The 22,555-nt window shown below is 39.7% G+C and overlaps 1 protein-coding gene across 3 annotated transcripts in view; it reads right to left on the bottom strand.

Moving 5' to 3' along the window:
* The window catches only part of CHN1 (chimerin 1), a 208,509-nt gene that overhangs the window by 44,161 nt on the left and 141,793 nt on the right, over positions 1-22,555 (bottom strand). For all 3 annotated transcript variants that reach the window (XM_018064906.1, XM_018064912.1, XM_018064919.1), the window contains one exon: positions 4,832-4,909. In XM_018064906.1, coding sequence (XP_017920395.1) covers positions 4,832-4,909 — 78 coding nt within the window. The remainder of the gene's footprint in view (positions 1-4,831; positions 4,910-22,555) is intronic.

The raw sequence follows: 22,555 nt of genomic DNA on the forward strand, positions 1-22,555 counted from the left end.
ACATCAAATAGAATAAAATACCTAGGAATAAATCTAACTGTATTCTGAAAACTATAAGGAGGCAAAAGACCTATACTCCATAAACTGTAAGCCACTGATGAAAGAAACTGAAGATGACACAAACAGATGGAAAAATGCACGTTCTTAGAGGAAAATATAGGCAGAACACTCTTCGACATGAAATGAAGCAGTATCTTTTTTTGATCCATCTCCTAGGTTAATGGAAAAACAAGAATAGACAAAAGGGACCTAATTAAACTCCAAAGCTTTTGCAAAGCAAAGGAAACCATAAACAAAAAGATAACCCACAGAACAGGAGAAAAAATTTGCAAATGATGTGACTGGGGCATTAATTTCCAAAATATACAAACAGCTCATACAGCTCAATATAAAAAAATAAGCAATTCAATTTAAAAAATGGGCAGAAGACCTAAGTAGACATTCCTCCAAAGAAGACATACAGATGGTCAAGAGGCTCATGAAAAGATGCTCAACACTGCTAATTTATTAGACGATGCAAATCAAAACTACAATGAGCTATCACCTCATACCATTCAGAATGGCCGTCATCAAAAAAGTCTACAAACAATAAATGGAAAGAGTGCGTAAAAAGGGAACCCTCATATACACTGCTGGTAGGAATGTAAACTGGTACAGACACTGGAGAACAGTATGGAGGTTCCTTAAGAAACTAAAAATAGAACTACCATATGATCCTGCAATCCCACTCCTCAGCATATATCTAGAGAAAAATATGGTTTGCAAGGATACATGCACCCCAATATTCGCTGCAGCACTGTATACAATAACCAAGACATGGAAGCAACCTAGATGTCCATCAATAGACGAATGGATAAAGAAGATGTGGTGCATATACACAATGGAATTAATATGCAACCATTAAAAAGAAGGAAATACTGTCATCTGCAGCAACACAAACGGACCTGGAGATTATAATACTATGTGAAGTAAGCCAGACAGAAAAAGGCAATTATCATAGGATATCATTTACATGTGGAATCTAAGAAAAATAATACAAATGAACTAATTTACAAAACAAACTCATTCAGACAAAGAGCAAACTTATGGTTATGGGGTGTGGGAGGGATAGATTGGAAGTTTGGGATTGACATGTACACACTACTATATTTAAAATAGATAACCAACAAGGACCTACTATATAGCACAGGGAACTCTGCTTAACACTCTGCAATAACCTAAATGAAAAAAGAATTTGAAAAAGAATAGATGCAGGTATAACTGAATCACTTTGCTGTATACCTGAAACTAACACAACATTGTTAATCAACTATATTCTAATAAAAAATAAAAATTTAAAAAGTATCTATAATCCTTCATGTTTCTTTTAATTTGCCCAAGTAGCCAGTTCTCTATTATTACTACATTATATGTAATCTTGATTTTGTCTTATAGAGCTATTTGAATTAAACATACCAAATGGAACATTGAATACTTTGAAGCAAATAAAAAGAAATACAGAAGATTTCACTGTATTCTGTGGTGCGTGAAAATGCACTGCTCTTACATAACTATGCCTGGGAGCTACGAAAGAAGCAAGAGCTTTCTTTAGCACCACAATCATGCCAGGGTTCTCAACTGCATCAAGATCTCTGCTACTGGGCAAGAAACAGTCTTGGTATGGATTCAGAAAAAATATCCACTTGGGGTAATTTGTAATAACAGGAATAGTGGTTATCATGTACCTACACATATCAGGAATTCAACTTTTCTCACGTAGAACCAGAGGTTTAGAGAGATGAAGCAACCTGCCCAGGGTCACACAAGTAACAAGCAAGTTCCTAAGGGCAAGGACTGGATCTGAGTTATCATTCAATCTGGAGAGCCTCAGATGTAGGATATAGTCACTGCTGGTGGGGTGCCTGTGTCTGACTTTTATGGCTGAGTTGGTTTTGTTTTGCTTAGTTTTTAAGTCGGTTTAAGAAATTTGCACTTATGCACTCGCTGTCTCTGTTGTGTTAGGATAGGGGCAGTTCTTAAAATGAGAGGTTGACCCAGGAGACAGTTAGAATTATTTTCACCTTAATATATATTGACAACTTTACAGGATAATCATTTTTAAAGGATGTGGTATATTTATTTTTAAATGATGACCTCCCTAAGAAAAATAACTATCTTTCTTGTGATAAGATTCTTTATCAAATCCTTCCTTGTAAGTAATAATGGACGGGGACTGTGTTATGTAACACAGCAAAATAGGAAGCCTTCTTGTTTTTTTCTCTTTTATTATAAACAACACAATAACAAGACACAAACACCTGCCTAGAATATGGAGTTAGGCCCAGTTGAATTTTTTGTGGGGGGTTGGGGGGGTTTCACCAAAGGTACAAGATACTCGTGGCTTCACCTTCTGAAATGAGATCTGACAGCTGTTCCACACCACAGAGCAATGTTATATAACAAGGCAGTTCAAGAGGCAAAAAAGAAAACCACACTGAAGTGAGGCTTTGGTGAGTGGGTTGGTGGTTCAGCAGAGTACACTTTCAGCAACAAAAAAACAGTCAATGGCAGGGCCACATGAATGATTATCAGTATGTAAATGATCAGGACTTTCCCGACAATAAATCTCTGAGCTGGACATACTTATATATCACAGGCAGTGACCTTCTAAGTGAGCATTTGTGTGGGAGAGCACTGCTCCAGCCTCAGACTCTGAATTCTTTTAGGGATGTCCCTGGAAGTCAAGTATGCCCCCTCCACCTTCTCGTTTTTATAACGTGACCCCGCAGAAACATTTTTTAAGAAACAGAGTAATTTCAATGGAAAGAGTCAAATTTTGAGACTTTTGACCTTATTAGCAACTCTAAAATATATGTAATGCAATCCACTGTCCAACATGAGCTCTTTCTGAGCATAAATACTTTACTTTTTTTAAAAAAACAGTGAGTCCAAGCTCACTTTAATTTTTTAGCTCCAGAAAGGGAAGCAGACTTCTACTTTTTAATATGCTCTTTATAAACAAACAAGCAAAAAAACCCCTAGAATTTTAACAGTACTGGTACCGAGCTATAAGTCACAATTGGTCCCACAGTCAGCACTTTCTGGCTATGCAAAATCTGCTCATTAAAGTCACATGTTAAATTGAAACTGAGAAATTACTGGAAGACAGAACCCAAAAAATGAAAGAATGTGCTTGTTTATGAAATTCTTGAACAGATCTACCCTTTGCTTTTTGTCAATATTGACAGAAAGCATGTACAATGAACTTAGCACTAAAACGGCATCCTTAACAGGTCAATCTGTTTCTGCTTAACATACCAGAGGGATATATTTTAAAATCTCAGCCATTTTGAAAGAGTTCACATAATTTCCTGCTTAGGAACTGAAATGGCTATTTTTGAGACCAAACGTACACAATTTGATACTTGCAAAAGGATATATTTGGGATCATTTTCCTGATAAAAATCCTGTAAGACCAGGTGGCACATCACACAAGACACTGAGGCCCAGTACCTAGAGGGACTGTTCAGGTCATAAACAGAAGAGGCAGTTAAGACTGGATACGTTTTACACCAGTGGTCTCAATTTCATTTTACATCAAAGACTGGTTGAAAGGTCAAGTCTTTAATAACGTTGAAAGAGAGAAAAGAAAACACTACTTGGTTTACCTTGAAACATTGGCAATCATTACACAGCCCATGCATTCTGGAATGTATCCTTTATCCCCAGATAATCTGAAGTTCATAAAAATCTTTTTCACTATGGAAAAAGCTGAGCTGCTGGAGGCTGGGTATTTGGCATTTAGTAAAATTAATGCTAATGTTAAAAATGAGGATAAATTGCAAATTTGGAGCTTGGTGCATTCTATCTGCTGAATAAATTAATAAACAAATGGAAGAGCAGGGTCTTCAGTTTATCATCTTCTGAAAACAGATACCCCCTAACACCAAAACTAATGCCATTTTGTCTACACTAACAGTATTCTTATCTCAGGAACTTCATTATAAAGTTGTATAACTATTGGGCGGTTACTATAGAAATGCTAGTGCAGTTACCCATGACGTGTAATTGGGTCTCCCACATACAATCTCACATATGTTCTCCAAATTAGGTTACAAAGGACTGAACTTCAAGGTCTTGTATCATGTTATAAATGCAGGCAAGATCTACACATAGTTTGAATCTACACACACATTTTGATAAAAAATGATTAAAGTACAGTTGGTAAAACACAGTAACATAATAATTAAAAAACTATACATATATACACATATGCAAGGTGAAAGAAAATACTCAAAGTGAAGAGAAGCTGCTAAGTGTCAGCAGCCTAACAGTCCCACGGTAGCCATCCTCCTCTCATCATGGGCAATTCATCAGCAGAGGAGAAAAGACAGAAACTATGGGAAATGGACACCATCTGCTCAATCCAGATGCCAACAGCACATGCTTCTTATAGCCAAAGCTTTTTACCAGAAACGAAAGGAGATAAGATCTAATCCTCTCACAAAACATCCCACAAAGGTGGTTAGACATATCTGCATCACAAATAATAATGCCAAGATCATTATTAATTGAGACCTTTTAAATATCAGTCAAGACTTTTACCATTGAGTATACACTGATCAAACAGAATACTAAATCAGCACTAGAGAAAATGGGGTTGGATTCTATCAGCTTTACTCAGCTATTCCTTAAAAAAAAAATCATGCTTAAAACATCTTCATTCCCTGAATAGCAAGAACAGTTTAGTCCAGTCATCCTAGTTTTAAAAAGACATACTTTTAAAATTGTATATTTCAAGTAATGTGCATTTCCTTTCTTATAAGAAAAGGTTAAAAATAAATATTCTTACCTTGAAATTGTGGACCTTTTCATATTTTGGAATTTGTTCGTTTTCTTTCAGAGTTGCTCTTCTAACAAGTGATGTCAACTGCGAATAAGCAAAGAGTTTCAGAGGTTGCCAGATTGTCACAGACGACTTTTGAGAACCCAGTTTCATTCCCAAGGCTGCTATCAATAAATCTTGCTGACGGCCCTCTTGTTTTGATTTGTGAACTGTAGCTCTATTAGTTTTCCTACCCGACCAAGACTCTTTGGATGGCATTTTGGAATTCACAGGAAATAAAGCAAACCTATATTGATCTATGTCTGTCGATGAACTCTATTCAGCTAACAAATGAGCATTCTTCCAGCCAGCACAGAGCCCTACCCTACAGAGAGCTGCAGAGAAACAGCACGGAGAGGTGGAGGAGGGTGATGAAGCACTTCTTAAAAAGAGGTCCACTAGCCAGAAAAATTCTTCTTTCTTCCCTTTTTTTTTTTTTAAAGGGCTCTATATTTAAGCTTCTGAAAACTTAAAAGTCTGAACAGAAATAAAGAGTCGATGCCAACACACAAAACATTCAGCATTTCTCTATCCTTTTTAAAGAGCCATGCAATTTTGACAAATGATACATTTCTAAATGCTTTCTTTTCTAGTCAATGTATTAATGTCCATTCTGAAGGAGAGATGCCTACATCCTGCCTGCAGTCAGTTTCAAGCAACTGACACCCTGGGAAGCCCCTGGCAGAGGGTGGGGGAGGGGAGGGACTTGGCAAGGAAGGCTGATTAGACTGGTCACCGTAAGAAAGGAGAGAACCAATGAGAATCAAGCAACAGTATTTAAGTACTGTATTCCTCAACTCTATCTCCCTCCTCTCATGTAAGATTTTTCTTGCTGGCTCAAGGCAAAAAAAAAAAAAAAAAAAAAAAAAAATCAGTGGGAAGACAATGAGCACTGAATGAGTCATGCATCATTACAAAATGGATTTTCTTTTAACCTATTAAAAGCAAAGGAAAATCAACACACACAGCACTAGGTTTTAAAAAGAAGGTACCACCTGCCAGGTAAATTATGAAAAGCTGATCTATAATTTGCCTTTGTGCATATGGACTACAGTTAGTTAACTAAAACCCCATTTTATTAAACACGAGCAAAAGCTGAAAAGTATTTTGATGAAAAACAAAAGGAGTGTAACTAGGTATCATACTATTTTCACGAAGAGCAAGGAGCACACCCTTGTCTGCACCAACAGCCTGGAACGGTCAGTTCAATCTCTCTACCATGAGTAGTTCTATTGTGCATCTGTAATTTTAAATAGGTCCTACCATTATTTTAAATCTTAATCTCAACATTCCTCATTCAAAGAGCTTCAGGCCAGGTCACGGTGCAAGCTGGTTGGGAGCAGTCCCTCATGTACACAGGTCCCAGATGTAGTGCTGGACCCTGAGGTGTCTGTTTGCTGATACAGAAAGGCAAGTGCTTGGCAAGAGCCTCAAACCCAGCTCCATTAAGAGCAATACCTACACAGTACATTTCTTTAAAACTAACGGGCTGTAAACTTAGGTTTTCTCATATTGGTTCCCTCAACACCTCCCATCTGTTTCCTCATGCTATAGTAATCAAGTTTAACCCATTCTGATTCTAAAGTTACATTGTCTTTAAAGAATCAAAAATACTATATTCAAATGAATTCAGTCCATCTGCTTAGATAAGTGCAAAAATTTTATTTCAGATCTCATAGTCTGTAAGGAGTATGGGGCCCCTGCAGATTCTAATTTAATCAGGGCATGAAGTGGTCCTTAAACCATGGCAGATATTGATAATACTGAACGACTGATTTGTAAACATACCCTAATATTTTTAAATTTGAGTCTATAGTTCCATCTTTTAAAATGATTTCTTTTTTAAAAGACACTTCTAAGTAAATAAAAAGGCAAACATTAACATTTACATCTACAGATGTTTCATTTCCACAAATTTATACCCTTACCTGATTACTATGAGACAAAAAATTTTTTTCCAAGGAGAAATACAATGGAAAGAACTTCCTTGCCTAACCTACATTGCTCTTTAGCTTAGACCTAGTTTGTCATGTGATGACTAAAAATAGACAGGCCAGCCAACCCCTTAGTTACACACAACCTATAGTCAAGTTTATGTTTTTCTCAGTGGGCCTGAAAAACACAGACACTAAAGGCAAATTTGACAGTAGTTTTTTCTCCACATTATTTAACAGTGAATGTTTATATTAATAATTTAGAGACAACAGTTACCCCATGTAACCCAAGAAACTTTTTTTTCCTGAGTATTTCTGATCGAGAAATACTTTATTATAGATCATCCCAGTCCTTCAGCTGCAGTAACTAAAATTCAACCAAAGCATAAAAATATTCATAGTAGAGTTCTCCAGAAAATTCATGGCTGAGTAAAACTGAATATTTTTGTCACTGAGAGGTAAGGTCTACTAAGACTCCACCGTCACCGTCTTTCCTGAGGAACTGTTTTACCTAAGAAAGAAGTACTGGAATAATTACAACTTGGGCAACTATCTAGGGCACTAAGAAGATAAAAACAATGGTTCTAGATGAAAACCTTCTTAGCCCCTCTCAGCTGGCTGGAGGTCTTGCCACTATTACACCTTCCGTAACTGCAGCTGCGTTTCCACATTAATTCTGAGGCGCTCTCAAGTCAGAATTGCCAGCTCTTGAATTCAGAACCAGTATCAATGTTCTGACGTTGCAGACAAACGTCTACCTCTCTTCCTTACATTTTTTTGGCCATATCTATCTGCTTCGATGGATAGAGCATCTATTAATTATGACTATCATTCATTATTAGGTACTTAGGCTCTAAGCACCCAGCTAAACACTTTACATATATACAGAATCCCATTAATTCCACAGAAAAACTATCTATGAGGCATATATTACCCTCATTTTATAACAGGAAGAACTGAGGCCTACAGAAGTTTAACTTCCCCAAATTGCACAGCTATTAGGTTAAGTAGTGGATAGGAGTTAGGCTTTTAAACACTATGTTGCTGCTGCTGCTGCGTCTCTTCAGTCGTGTCCGACTCTGCGTGACCCCACAGACGGCAGCCCACCAGGCTCCCCCGTCCCTGGGATTCTCCAGACAAGAACACTGAAGTGGGTTGCCATTTCCTTCTCCAATGCAGGAAAGTGAAAAGTGAAAGTGAAGTTGGCTCGGTCATATCCGACTCTTAGCAACCCCATGGACTGAAGCCCACCAGGCTCCTTCGTCCATGGGATTTTCCAGGCAAGGGTACTGGAGTGGGGTGCCATTGCCTTCTCCAAACACTATGCTATATCCACTCAAATGAGAAAATGAAAGAAATCCACGGAGTCTGAGAGTAGTTGATTTTTTCTCTCTGGTATTCAAGGTGTTTCTCTAGTTATTTCTCCTTTCAGTTCTGAAGAACAGCAACAGATTGTAAGACAGCAAACAATGAGGCACACGAATGGTAAGAGAAAGTAATAATCACTAAGATCTAGATCTCAAGTGTAGCCCACAGTATATGCAGCAGGAACTGCAGCCCTCGGGCTCCATTCAGATACCCCCTCCTTCAGGACGCCTTTGACCATTTGAAGCAATTAGATGTGACGTCACCCACCTGTGAACCTCAGAGTCCTTCATTTGTTCATTAATTACGAGACGTATCACCTTCTACCTCATATCACAGTTGCCTATGTAGCTGTTTACATAAAATTAGGTCTTACACATCTCAGTATAAATCCTGAACCTAGCACAGCAGTAGCTTGTACAAATAAAGATTCAATGAATAAAAATCAAATGAAGGCAGCTTTTTTTTACTGGGGGGTAGTGTATTATAATAAAAAATGTGATTTAAAATCAGACACACTGAAGTTTGAATCCTGACCTTGGGAGATTTATTTGTTGCCTTGGTTAATATATACTATGGATAATAATCCTGGAGAAGGGAATGGCTACTCACTCCAGTATTCTTGCCTGGAGGATTCTATGGACAGAAGAGCCTGGCAGGCTACAGTCCATGGAATTTCAAAGAGCTGGACATAACTGAGCAACACACACTTTCACTTTCATGTCCATGGATAGTAATACCTATCGTATAGGGTACTGGACAGTTTGGGGATGATACATAAAGAGGAAGAGACTACAGAGAGTTCAGTTCAGTTCCTCAGTCGTGTCCGACTCTTTGCAACCCCATGAACTGCAGCACGCCAGGCCTCCCTGTCCATCACCAACTCCCAGAGTTTACCCAAACCCATGTCCACTGAGGCGGTAATTCCATCCAACCATCTCATCCTCTGTCATCCCCTTCTCCTCCTGCCCTCAATCCTTCCCAGCATCAGGGTCTTTGCAAATGAGTCAGCTCTTTGCATCAGGTGGCCAAAGTATTGGAAGTTTCAGCTTCAACATCAGTCTTTCCAATGAACACCCAGGACTGATCTCCTTTAGGATGGACTGGTTGGATCTCCCTGCAGTCCAAGGGACTCTCAAGAGTCTTCTCCTATACCATAGTTCAAAAGCATAAATCCTTCGGCACTCAGCTTTCTTTACAGTCCAACTCTCACATCCATACAAGCACTCAATAAATGATACAGGGCTGCTGTGCCAAATATTCGCTGCAGAGTATGTACACTGTGTAATATCAGACAGGTTTCTATATAAGTGAAAGTGAAAGTTGCTCAGTTGTGTCCAGCTCTTTGTGACCCCATGGACTGTACAATCCATGGAATTCTCCAGGTCAGAATACTGAAGTGGGTAGCCTTTCCCTTCTCCAGGGGATCCTCCCAACCCAGGAATCGAACCCAGGTCTCCCACATTGCAGGCAGATTCTTTACCAGCTGAGGCACAAGGGAACCCCTTCTGTATAAGGAGTTAGATTAATCCGCTTTTGGTTCATACATACAAGCATGCCTAGAAACTCCAGCTCTTCTCTTTATATTATGTTTTCTATCAAATTCCCCCAATTCCAGTTCTAATCCTATCTTTCAAAAGGCATATGATGTGTGTTAGCTGAGGGAGCAGGGATGGGATGGGGCTAAAAGGAAAGAAGATTCTCAGCATTTGTTAAGAGGTCAGGAACAATGTGTGAGGCTTCATATCTTTGTCCTAGTTCTTGGTTATAGAGCCTGAGACATGTTTCATAATGGACATTTTACAGGCGAAGAATTGCTCACGGGTCATTCTTGCTGGAAATACCAGCAGTATTTTGCTTTGTATTTTGACCGGGAATCTTTGGCCCGTCTTGGACCTGACTCTGTCCATCCTTAACACAAATATCATTTTTGTATTCTGCTCAGATAAGGGTAACTAGGCTGGAAAGAGAGATGGAAAAGGAGCAGATTCCACAACTTCTCTGTGTCTACCTTTGTCCATACCATCTGCAATTCAGAGAACAGGACTGGGAAAATGCGGGCTGGTAGTGTTATAAGGGGGAAATAGGTGACCTTGGAAAGGAATGCATTTGCTGTTTTTCAAATAAAGAAATTTCTACCACTGACCCCACTATGCTGTTGTCTAGTAACAATACTGGACTTGTGCTGAGCTAGCCTCTCATTTTCACCAAGTGTAGCAAAACAGGAACATGGGCTGTTGGGTCAGAGAGAAGTGCTGACCTTAACTCCTTCATCTACTGGCTGTGGTGAGTCTTTGCTCAAGCTACTGATTTAAGTGGGTTAAAAGTACTCGCATTATAGAATGATTAAGAATTAAATGAGATAATAAGCATTTTTCATTATTCCTAGCACAGAAAGTAATTAACAAACAGAAGTTTCACCTCTTTTCCTTCCAAGACCGCATCTGTCCAAGTTCAGAATTAGTATAACCAGTGACGCACATTAAAGGCCCAAGGCCACTGCCCTAAGCAATGTGAGTTTCAGGTGAAACTGCAGCCACATGGCTTAGGGACACATCGTAGGCATCAGTTCAGCTACTCAGTTGTATCCGACTCTTTGCAACCCCATGGAATGCAGCGCGCCAGGCTTTCCTGTCCATCACCGACTCGCGGACTTTGCTCAAACTCATGTCTATCGAGTCGGTGATGCCATCCAACCATCATCCTCTGTCGCCCCCTTTACCTTCTGCCTTCAATCTTGCCCAGCATCAGGGTCTTTTCACAGGCATCACCATTCTGCAGTTTTTAAACTTACCATGTCCTGGTAATCTGAACCCCTGGGCTCAAACTGAGTAACCCCTATCCTCTCCTCCTTTCTTCCTCAAATTCTGCTTACATTAAGGTGCAGATGACTGATTACACTTCCTTTTCCATGAATATCTGATTTTAGTATGGGACCAAGACTTAAGCCAAAAGAATAAATCTCTAATTACCGAATGTCAGGACACGCTAACAGTAAGAATGTTTTCTAGAAAACTAGAAAGACCTCATGCAAACAGTTATCTCCTTTGTAACATCATGATGACATCACAGACTCATGAGCTCAATGCTCCAGTTAACTAAGCTGAATCAACATTCCATCCAATAAGTACCATAAAGGATTGTTCTAGCTGGCATGGCCCTAAGGCTCATGGACATGTAGAGTAGCTGGATTTACTTGCTGCTGGGTGATCTAACTAATTCAGGTTTAGCAAATTCTGCAATTTCCACAAAATGTTGAAACTGAGTTATAAACAACAGTTCTTCCACAATCAAAATTTGTAGATCCAAGCAAATCCAGCTCACTCTAGATATACTGATTATTCATACGTGTGTCCCCTAAATTATCATTTGTAACCTAGTTTCTCTCCATTAGAGCCAAGAGTGGAATATATTCAAGGTACTTAACAATTATATGTCAGCTTACATTTATTAACTGACAACTACACGGCGCTGTCCTAGTAAATGCTTTACAGGTATGACGTAGTTTAGTTTCCCTTCAGGGATCACAGCCTTGTCGTGGTGAAGGGGCTTGCATAACTCAATGAAGCCACAAGCCATGCCATGAAGTGCCACCCAAGACAGATGGGTCATAGTCTTATAAGAAAAGACCCTGATGCTGGGAAAGATTGAGGGCAGGAGAAGAAGGGGGCGACAGAGGATGAGATGGTTGGATGGCATCACTGACTCAATGGACATGAGTTTGAGCAAACTCTGGGAGATAATGAAAGACAGGGAGTCTGGTGTGCTGCCGTCCACGGGGTCACAAAGAGCTGGACATGATTAGTGACAGAACAACAACACCACCACCTTCTAGAACTAACACCCAAAAGACGTCCTTTTCATAACAGGGGATTGGAATGCCAAAGTAGTAAGTCAAGAGATACCTGGAATGAAAAACAAATTGGGAGAGGAGTACAAAATGAAGCAGAGCAAAGGCTAACAGATTTATCAAGAAAACATGCTGGTTATAGCAAACTCCCTTTTCCCACAACCCAAGAGATGATTCTCCAAATGAACATCACTAGATGATCAATAATGAAATTCAGTTCGGTTTCAGTTCAGTCGCTCAGTCGTGTCTGACTCTTTGCGACCCCATGAATCACAGCACGCCAGGCCTCCCTGTCCATCACCATCTCCCGGAGTTCGCTCAGACTCACGTTCATCGAGTCAGTGATGCCATCCAGCCATCTCATTCTCAGTCGTCCCCTTCTCCTCCTGCCCCCAATCCCTCTCAGCATCAAAGTCTTTTCCAATGAGTCAACTCTTCGCATGAGGTGGCCAAAGTACTGGAGTTTCAGCTTTAGCATCATTCCTTCCAAAGAAATCCCAGGGCTGATCTCCTTCAGAATGGACTGGTTGGATCTCCTTGCAGTCCAAGGGACTCTCAAGAGTCTTCTCCAACACCACAGTTCAAACACATCAATCCTTCGGTGCTCAGCCTTCTTCACAGTCCAACTCTCACATCCATACATGACCACAGGAAAAACCATAGCCTTGACTAGACGGACCTTAGTCGGCAAAGTAATGTCTCTGCTTTTGAATGTACTATCTAGGTTGGTCATAACTTTTCTTCCAAGGAATAAGTGTCTTTTAATTTCATGGCTGCAGTCACCATCTGCAGTGATTTTGGAGCCCAGAAAATCAAGTCTGACACTGTTTCCACTGTTTCCCCATCTATTTCCCATGAAGTGATGGGACCGGATACCATGATCTTCGTTTTCTGAATGTTGAGCTTTAGGCCAACTTTTTCACCCTCCTCTTTCACTTTCATCAAGAGGCTTTTTAGCTCCTTTTCACTTTCTGCCATAAGGGTGGTGTCATCTGCATATCTGAGGTTATTGATATTTCTCCCAGCAATCTTGATTCCAGCTTGTGTTTCTTCCAGCCCAGTGTTTCTCATGATGTACTCTGCATTTAAGTTAAATAAGCAGGGTGACAAAATACAGCCTTGACGTACTCCTTTCCCTATCTGGAACCAGTCTGTTGTTCCATGTGCAGTTCTAACTGTTGCTTCCTGACCTGCATACAGATTTCTCAAGAGGCAGGTTAGGCGGTCTGGTTAGACTGATTATATTCTCTGCAGATGGAAAAGCTCCATACAGTCAGTAAAATCAAGACCTAGAGTTGACTGTGGCTCAGATCATGAGCTCTTTATTGCAAAATTCAAGCTCAAATTGAAGAAAGCAGGGAAAACCACTAGGCCATTCAGGTATGACCTAAATCAAATCCCTTATGGTTATAGAGTGGAGGTGACAAATAGATTCAAGTGATTAGATCTCAACAGAGTACCAGATGAACTATGGATGGAGGTTTGTAACACTATACAGAAGGCGTGACCAAAACCATCCCAAAGAAATGCAAGAAGGCAAAGCAGTTGTCTGAAGAGGCTAACAATTAGCTGGAGAAAGAAGAGAAGCAAAAGGCAAAGGAGAAAAGGAAAAGATAAACTTAACTGAATGCAGAGTTCCAGAGAATAGCAAGGAGAGATAAGAAGGCCTTCTTAAATGAATAATGCAAAGAAACAGAGGGAAAAAAAAGAATAGAAAAGACTCTAGATCTCTTCAAGAAACTTGGAGATATCAAAGGAACATTTTATGCAAGGATGGGCATGATAAAGGACAGAGACGGTAAGGGCCAAACAGAAGCAGAAGAAATTAAGAAGAGGTGGCAAGAATACACAGAAGAACTATACAAGAAAGGTCTTAATGACCTGGAGAACCATGATGGTGTAATCATTCACCTAGAGCCTCACATCCTAGAGTGCAGAGTAAAGTGGACCTTAGGAAGCATCACTATGAACAAAGCTAGTGGAGGTGATGGAATTCCAGTTGAGCTATTTCAAATCCTAAAAGATGATGCTGTTAAAGTGCTACACTCAATGTGCCAGCAAATTTGGAAAACTCAGCAATGGCTACAGGACTGGAAAAGGTCAGTTTTCATTCTGATCCCAAAGAAAGGCAATGTCAAAGGGTGTTCAAACCATGATATAACTGTGCTCATTTCACAAGCCTGTAAGACTATGCTCACAGCCCTTCAAGTTAGGCTTTAGTAGTACATGAACTGAGAACTTCCAGATGTACAAGCTAGGTTCAGAAAAGGCAGGGAACCAGAGATTAAATTGCCAACATTCACTGGATCATGGAGAATGCAAGGGAGTTCCAAAAAACATCTATTTCTACATCACTGACTACACTAAAGCCTTTGACTGTGTGGATCACAACAAATTGTGGAAAATTCTTAAAGAGACAGGAATACCAAACCACCTTACCTGTCTCTTGAGAAACCTGTATAGAGGTCAAGAAGCAACAGTTAGAGCCAGACATAGAACAATGGACTGACTGTTTCAAAACTGGGAAAGGAGTACGTCAAGGCTGTATGTTGTCACTCTGCTTATTTAATTTCTATGCAGAGTTTATCATACAAAATGCTGGGCTGGATGAATCACAAGCTGGAATCAAGATTGTCAGGAGAAATATCAACAACCTCAGGTACGCAGATGATACCATTCTAATGGCAGAAAGTGACGAGAAACTAATGCCTGTCTTGATGAGAGTGAAAGAAGAGTGAAAAGGCTGGCATGAAACTCAACATTCAAGAAAAACTAAGATCATGTCATCCAATCTCATTACTTCATGGCAAACAGAAGGGGGAAAAGTGGAAACAGTGACAGGCTTTATTTTCTTGGGCTCCACAATCACCGTCGACAGTAACTGCAGCCATGAAATTAAAAGATGCTAGCTCCTTGGAAGGAAAACTATGATAAACATAATGTATTAAAAAGCAGAGACAAAGGTCCATCTGGTCAAAGCTATGATTTTTCCAGTAGTCATGTACATATGTGAGAGTCGGCCTATAAAGAAGGCTGAGCGCTGAAGAATTGATGCTTTCAAATTGTGATGCTGGAGAAGACTCTTGAGAGTCCCATGGACTGCAAAGAGATCAAACCAGCCAATCCTAAAGGAAATCAACCCTGAATATACATCGGAAGGACTGTCGCTAAAGCTCTAATACTTCGGCTACCTGATGTGAAACGGTAACACATTGGAAAACACCCTGATAGTAGGAAAGACTGAAGGCAAAAGGAGAATAGGGTGGCAGAGGATGAGATGGCTAGATAGCAACATGGTTAGATGTCTGACTCAATGGATATGAATTCAGCAAACTCAGGAAGATAGTGGAGAGCACAGGAGCCAGGCTGCAGTACATAGGGTTGCAAAGAGTTGAACATGACTTAGTGACTGAACAATAACAAGGCAGCTTAGTTGTTAAAACAACAGGGCGGGTTTCATTTTGTAGATAAAGAAACAGAAGCTCAGACAGATTAAAGTCACCTAACAAGTGTGTGGTGAGAATAGGAGCTGAACTCAGGTGACTTCACATTCTGTCTTTCCTTTAAACTCTCCTGCCCCTCATATTACCTATAGTTAACATGCAATTTGGAAAGGCTATCATTTGAGTAAGTTTCTGGATCATCTATATTCTAGTATCCCTCAGATCACTAGCCAATTTAGTACTGCTTATATTTAAATTTATAGCATCTACCAGATTGATCACCTCTTCAAAATTTTCAAATACATTTTAAGTCAAACATTAGAGATTTCTACACAGAACTCTATAAATTCCTAAAGTTATACTGGAATAAGTAACTTTTTATGTTGCACAGGAAACTCTTAAATCTGACCAGGGCTCTAACTTTTTATGCTCCTGGCATGAGTCACATTGTAATTTCTGAGTAGTCACTACACAGGGCTCTAGCATTAACGTAGCCTCTCTCTAAACAGATAACAATAAGGCACAGCAATACATTCATTTCACTGTATAATAAATTTAAACTACACTATATTAATACTCACACTACCAAACTCTGCACACTCTAACATGTTCTCTGACTTACATGCAGCAATTACAGAAACATAAAGACATTTAAAAACACAATGCAAACAAAAAAGCACAGCCTTCCATTCCTTATTCTTGCAAGAAACAACAGATATGATCAACTTCTCCAGGCGACAGTTTGAGGAAGTGTTTTGCACACCAGGCCGAGAGGAGCGGGTGGAGTGGCACATGGCCTGGTTACCAAGCCTGGTTCTGACTGATACCAGCCAAGTCCCTGAACTTTTTCCTAACTCCCAGATCTACTAAATGAACTCCGTGGTCTTCTCCATATTTTAAAAAGAAATTCAAAAGGAAGAAGGAAGGTTTACACTCATTCAGCACACAAGGATGTAAAAATGTGACTGTGTCTAACTGGGAAAGGCCAGCTGGCTATGAGCGGATCCCTTCAAGGTAGCTCTGCCTAATGTACTACAGGCTTTTGTATGGTACTCAGTTCTGCAGGCTCAGGAACTTAATCTGTCAGCAAGGAGGTCACATCTATTTCTCAAGAGGAGACTGACATAATGCCAAGCTCATGAAACTGACAGGTAAAAGCAGAATGATGGCTGTGTAGTTTATATGAGATATAATGATCACAAAGTGGGTGACCAACATGCTCTCTTTTGGGTAGCATACCTAAACTGGGAAGAAAAAAATCATTAGGAAGCAGAGAATAGAATCAGACAAGTCAAGTGGGTTAGATGAACTGAATACTGAATGCACAGAGCTAAGACACCCTTTGAATCTTCTATAATTAGGAGGGCCCTGCCATGGAACTAGAATGCTCAGTACCCATTTATTGAGAGGTACCTTCATTTGAGGTCAATACTGAGACTGGCATAAGCAGCTTCTAGCTCTTTGAGTCTTTTTCTAGGTGTGTCTTTATGATGATTCTGCATAGTTCTGCTCAAATAACTTAGGTGGTGATATTAAATTTCTTTCATAGAACAGTCTTATTTTTTTCATTTACAAGTTCTTAATGGATACTAGATTGTAGCCCTGGTGTATTGATAACAATTTTATATAATAGGTGCTTTGGGAAGATAAGATAAATGGCAGATATTTCCTGGCGTGGAATCATGTAACAAGTTAATATACACATGTAATTATATAAAATTACATAATAAGAGTAAAATATTCTAGTCTTACAGTCTCCAGTATTCAGCCATTGGTAACGATAGTTGTATGGTGATCATACATTTTTTCTTGGTTCTTCCAAATGAAAAGTTGAAAATAGCCTCCATAGGAACTTGTTTCCAATATTTCCCCCTAAATGAACCTGGGGGCTAATTAGGAAAATATGTCATTAACATACTGGTTTTTGTTTTACCCCAATTTTTTATATCAATTACTTGCACAACTTAAAGAAACACTTTTATTGTTCTGTAACAATAGAGGAGATGAAATTAGAGAAGCTCTGACAACAAAGTATCACACAATTGCACTCATCTCACACGCTAGTAAAGTAATACTCGAAATTCTCCAAGCCAGGCTTCAGAAATACGTGAACTGTGAACTTCCAGATGGTCAAGCTGGTTTAGAAAAGGCAGAGGAACCAGAGATCAAATTGCCAGCATCCACTGGATCATCGAAAAAGCAAGAGAATTCCAGAAAAACATCTATTTCTGCTTTATTGACTATGCCAAAGCCTTTGACTGTGTGGATCACAATAAACTGGAAAATTCTGAAAAGAGATGGGAATACCAGACCACCTGACCTGCCTCTTGAGAAACCTGTATGCAGGTCAGGAAGCAACAGTTAGAATTGGACATGGAACAACAGATTAATTCCAAATAGGAAAAGGAGTACGTGAAGGCTGTATATTGTCACCCTGCTTATTTAACTTATATGCAGAGTACATCATGAGAAATGCTGGACTGGATGAAGCACAAGCTGGAATCAAGATTGCTGGGAGAAATATCAATAACCTTAGATATGCAGATGACACCACCCTTATGGCAGAAAATGAAGAGGAACTAAAAAGCCTCTTGATGAAAGTGAAAGAGGAGAGTGAAAAAGTTGGCTTAAAACTCTTTAGAAAACTAAGATCATGACATCCGGTCCCATCACTTCATGGGAAATAGATGGGGAAACATGGCTGACTTTATTTTTCTGGGCTCCAAAATCACTGAAGATGGTGATTGCAGCCATGAAATTAAAAGATGCTTACTCCTTGGAAGGAAGTTATGACCAACCTAGACAGCATATTCAAAAGCAGAGACATTACTTTGTCCACAAAGATCCATCTAGTCAAGGCTATGATTTTTCCAGTAGTCATGTATGGATGTGAGAGTTGGACTATAAAGAAAGCTGAGTGTTGAAGAATTGATGCTTTTGAACTGTGGTGTTGGAGAAGACTCTCGAGAGTCCCTTGGACTGCGAGGAGATCCAAGTCCATCCTAAAGGAGATCAGTCCTGGGTGTTCATTGGAAGGACTGATGTTGAAGCTGAAACTCCAATACTTTGGCCACCTGATGCAAACACCTAACTCATTTGAAAAGACCCTGATGCTGCAAAAGATTGAGGGCAGGAGGAGAAGGGGACGACAGAAGATGAGATGGTTGGATGGCATCACCGACTCGATGGACATGAATTTGGGTGAACTCCGGGAGATGGTGATGGACAGGGAGGCCTGGCGTGCTGCAATTCATGGCGTTGCAAAGAGTCGGACACGACTGACCGACTGAACTGAACTGAACTGACAACAATTAGAGACTTTAAACCCAGTGCAAACTCTGGGATCATGACTGCTTCCACTTTTTTCAGATAGCTTTTGTAATGTGCTGAAAAGCAGACTCAGATAGACATCAGGAGTATTTTCAGATTTTAAACTGCCATAAGAGGTTATTTCATGTTATTGCAGTTCAGTGAACATTACACAATCACCAATTTAACAGAAGCAAGCCAATGAATCAGAATAAAAACTAGGCATTATCAGTTTTCTCATTCCTCTACTGATTACAACTGATTAAGATGAAGTGTATGTCATTTGGTTATTAAAAAAAAATGTGCTATGGATTTTTAAAAACTTGAGTTATAAAAGCATATTTCCTATATGAACAGTTTGATTAGAATATTCCAACTGTAATTTATTTTAATTGTGAAGCCATTCCTTTCTCTGGGGATCTTCCCAACCAAGGGATTGAACCCAGGTCTCCTGTGTTGCAGGCAGATTATTTTACCATTTGAGCTGCTAGGGAAGCCCAATATGTATAGTTTGATTAGAATATTCCAATTGTAATTTATTTTAATATTCACTTTAAGCCTCAATAAAGACAAATGTGGGCTCATGGTATAAAGTGTATTCATGAAGTTCAAACTGAATATACTTCTGAAAGCCTATTTTTAATATTTAAAAATGGCAATAGTGGCCTGAAGGTAACAGATTTAACTTTCATAAATAATTCCCCTGAGAAATATGAGAATAATTCATCGATGTGTTAATCACTCATCTCACTGCCAGACATTAATTTGTCTTTTGTTTGTAATGACACTACCACATGGCATGTTTTACATTAAGATAATGATATTGAAAAGTAAAAATAACCTGCATCTGGGCATTTTTCTAAAATAAACATTTTATATTGTGTCCACAGTATTTCATCTCATGAAATTTCTATTAGTTCAAAGGATCCTAATGAAACTAAGAGAGAATAATCTCTAACTTGGATGTTCTTTTTTACATAAGAGAGAGATTCTTTCATATATATATATGTATGTAAATGTATGAGATATATATATATATATAATCTAATTATATTAGATTCTTCCATATGAACCTTGATATCTCATGAGTGATTTGAGGCATCTAGACCAGGCCTGAAAATGATCAGCACATTACAAAATTAGACACAGGAAGTCAGACTACAATCAACTTCCTGTGAAAAGGAAGAAGGAAAGATTAAAGGATGATTTAACATCTATATTTCAGGGACATTTTAATGTACTAAGAGGGATCTACCTTGCCGTTTCCTCCTCCACAAAGGATAGGTTAACGGGAGATAATTTCAGGAGCAACTGAAGACCTCAGGCTGATAAGATCAAATGCTGCTTAAGGCGCTCCTGCCAGCTTCAGCTAGTGCTTCATTACCTTTTCCATCAAAAAATCGCCAATAGCAACCAACCTTGGACAGGGCTGTGCAGGGAGCCAGGGGTGGCTCTCCAAGTCCCCCAAACGTACCCACATAAAAACGTTTCTCATTAATGACTCCTGAGTAAAATCGATGCTCTGGGAAGACGTGTCACAGTGATCTTTAAGTTTAGCATGTCCCTGCCTAGAAACAGGAAATCACCGCCTAGTTTCAGGAAAGCAGGTGTGGGTGACTGAGCATGCCTTACAAAATCCCTTCCAGCAGCAGGCCTGATTCTGTCACCATGGTGCACAGCAAGAAGTAATCAGTGAGGCAAATCGCTTCATAATCCTGTTCTAGCATCATTCTACAATAACTTCAATTACTGTATTCTTCTGCCTGTTCAGTTTAAAAACACTCAGGCCCAACTCCTACACTGCCTCCAAACCAGCAGCACTTGTTTAGACAGAGTTTTAGATTCTAAAAGTGCTTTCTTCACACACATTATTTCACTGTATTCTACATACATTATTTACTCACATACATTATTTCACTGTATCCTCATGTTCCTATTTTGCAGAACGACAGTGCAAAGATGTGAAGGTACTTGATCAAGGGCCGCAATGGTGGGGGATCCAGGCCTCCCAATTCACACCTATCCTCTGTCCATTCCACCTGCTTTCCTGAGACCTGGAGATAAGATCACTCAACATGTAAGGAGACTGACTCTGACTTTAGTAAGGCTCTGGGCTACAAAGACCCAGAAGCATCAGCAAGCAGAAATATTCACAGCTGAAAATGACCTTCCCCAATTCAGTGCTAAGCCTGACAAATGGTTTACAACACCCAGAGAAGTAAGGTCAGCCTTGGTGATTAATTTCTGGCATTTAAAAAGCCTTTTTCATTATTTTGAGGGTAGTGGGTAAAGTCATATTTCCTTTTCCTGATGTACATGCAGTTTCATCATCAAATGTCTGCCAGGACTTTAAGGGAAGTTACTGGGAAGCATGCTTGGTTTTATTTTTGCACTGGGTTTTCATTTTTTTTTTTTTAAAATAAAAACAAGTCTACAAAACTACCTTCCAAACAAATGAATTGAGAGAGGGGTCTCTTGAGCAACTAATTAAGCTGTCTTTAGAAATAGGTAATTAAACTTTCCATTAAAATTCACCAGACATACATACTTTACAAGGTGGAAAGCCATTCTAATCTTATGGGTAAACAATCAACTATGGCTGCTGAGCAGCTTCACTTTCACTTTTCACATTCATGCATTGGAGAAGGAAATGGCAACCCACTCCAGTGTTCTTGCCTGGAGAATCCCAGGGATGGTGGAGCCTGGTGGGCTGCCGTCTATGGGGTCGCACAGAGTCGGACATGACTGAAGTGACTTAGCTGCTTAGCAAGGCTTATATTTATAACAGAGATTCCAGAATGGCCACTGCCATGAGTAATTATACTATATGCATTTTTCTTTAGAAGAATTTGGGTTCTGGACATGCGGCCTGGAAAAGTGCGAACACTGCATATAGCCCACAAATTCATTAAAAGAAAGCACAGAAATGGTCAATGCATATATTACCAGCGTCCCCCATGGCTCACTGGTAAAGAATCTGCCATTAATGCAGGAGATGCAGGTTCAACCCGACTCTCCATCCCAGCTCTCTCTTGCTCTTCTCCGTCCACTATGAATGTGCCTCCCTAAGCCTTCTAATGCCCAAACAATAGGGAATTTTGCTGAACACATTATATAGTTGTTGTTTTTTAATCAGAAATAATGCAGACAGAGAGCTGCTGTTTTATTTACAAGAGTCAAGATACTGAAGCAACCTAAATGTCTATCGACAGATGAATGGATAAAAAAAATGAAGTGCGTATATATAAATATACACACACACACAAACAATGGAATATTCAGTTCAGTTCAGTCACTCAGTCATGTCCAACTCTTTGCGACCCCATGAATTGTAGCATGCCAAGCCTCCCTGTCCATCACTAACTCCCAGAGTTCACTCAAACTCATGTCCATCGAGTCAGTGATGCCATCCAACCATCTCATCCTCTGTCGTCCCCTTCTCCTCCTGCCCTCAATCTTCTGCAGCATCACGGTCTTTTCTAATGAGTTAGGTCTTCACATCAGGTGGCCAAAGTACTGGAGTTTCAGCTTCAACATCAGTCCTTCCAGTGAACACCCAGGACTGATCTCCTTGCAGTCCAAGGGACTCAAGAGTCTTCTCCAACACGACAGTTCAAAAGCATCAATTCTTCAGCACTCAGCTTTCTTCACAGTCCAACTCTCACATCCATACATGACTCCTGGAAAAACCATAGCCTTGACTAGACGGACTTTAGTTGGCACAGTAATGTCTCTGCTTTTGAATATGCTATCTAGGTTGGTCATAACTTTTCCTCCAAGGAGTAAGCAT

This window comes from Capra hircus, chromosome 2 (genome assembly GCF_001704415.2).
Source record: "Capra hircus breed San Clemente chromosome 2, ASM170441v1, whole genome shotgun sequence".
Taxonomy (NCBI): Eukaryota; Metazoa; Chordata; class Mammalia; order Artiodactyla; family Bovidae; genus Capra; species Capra hircus.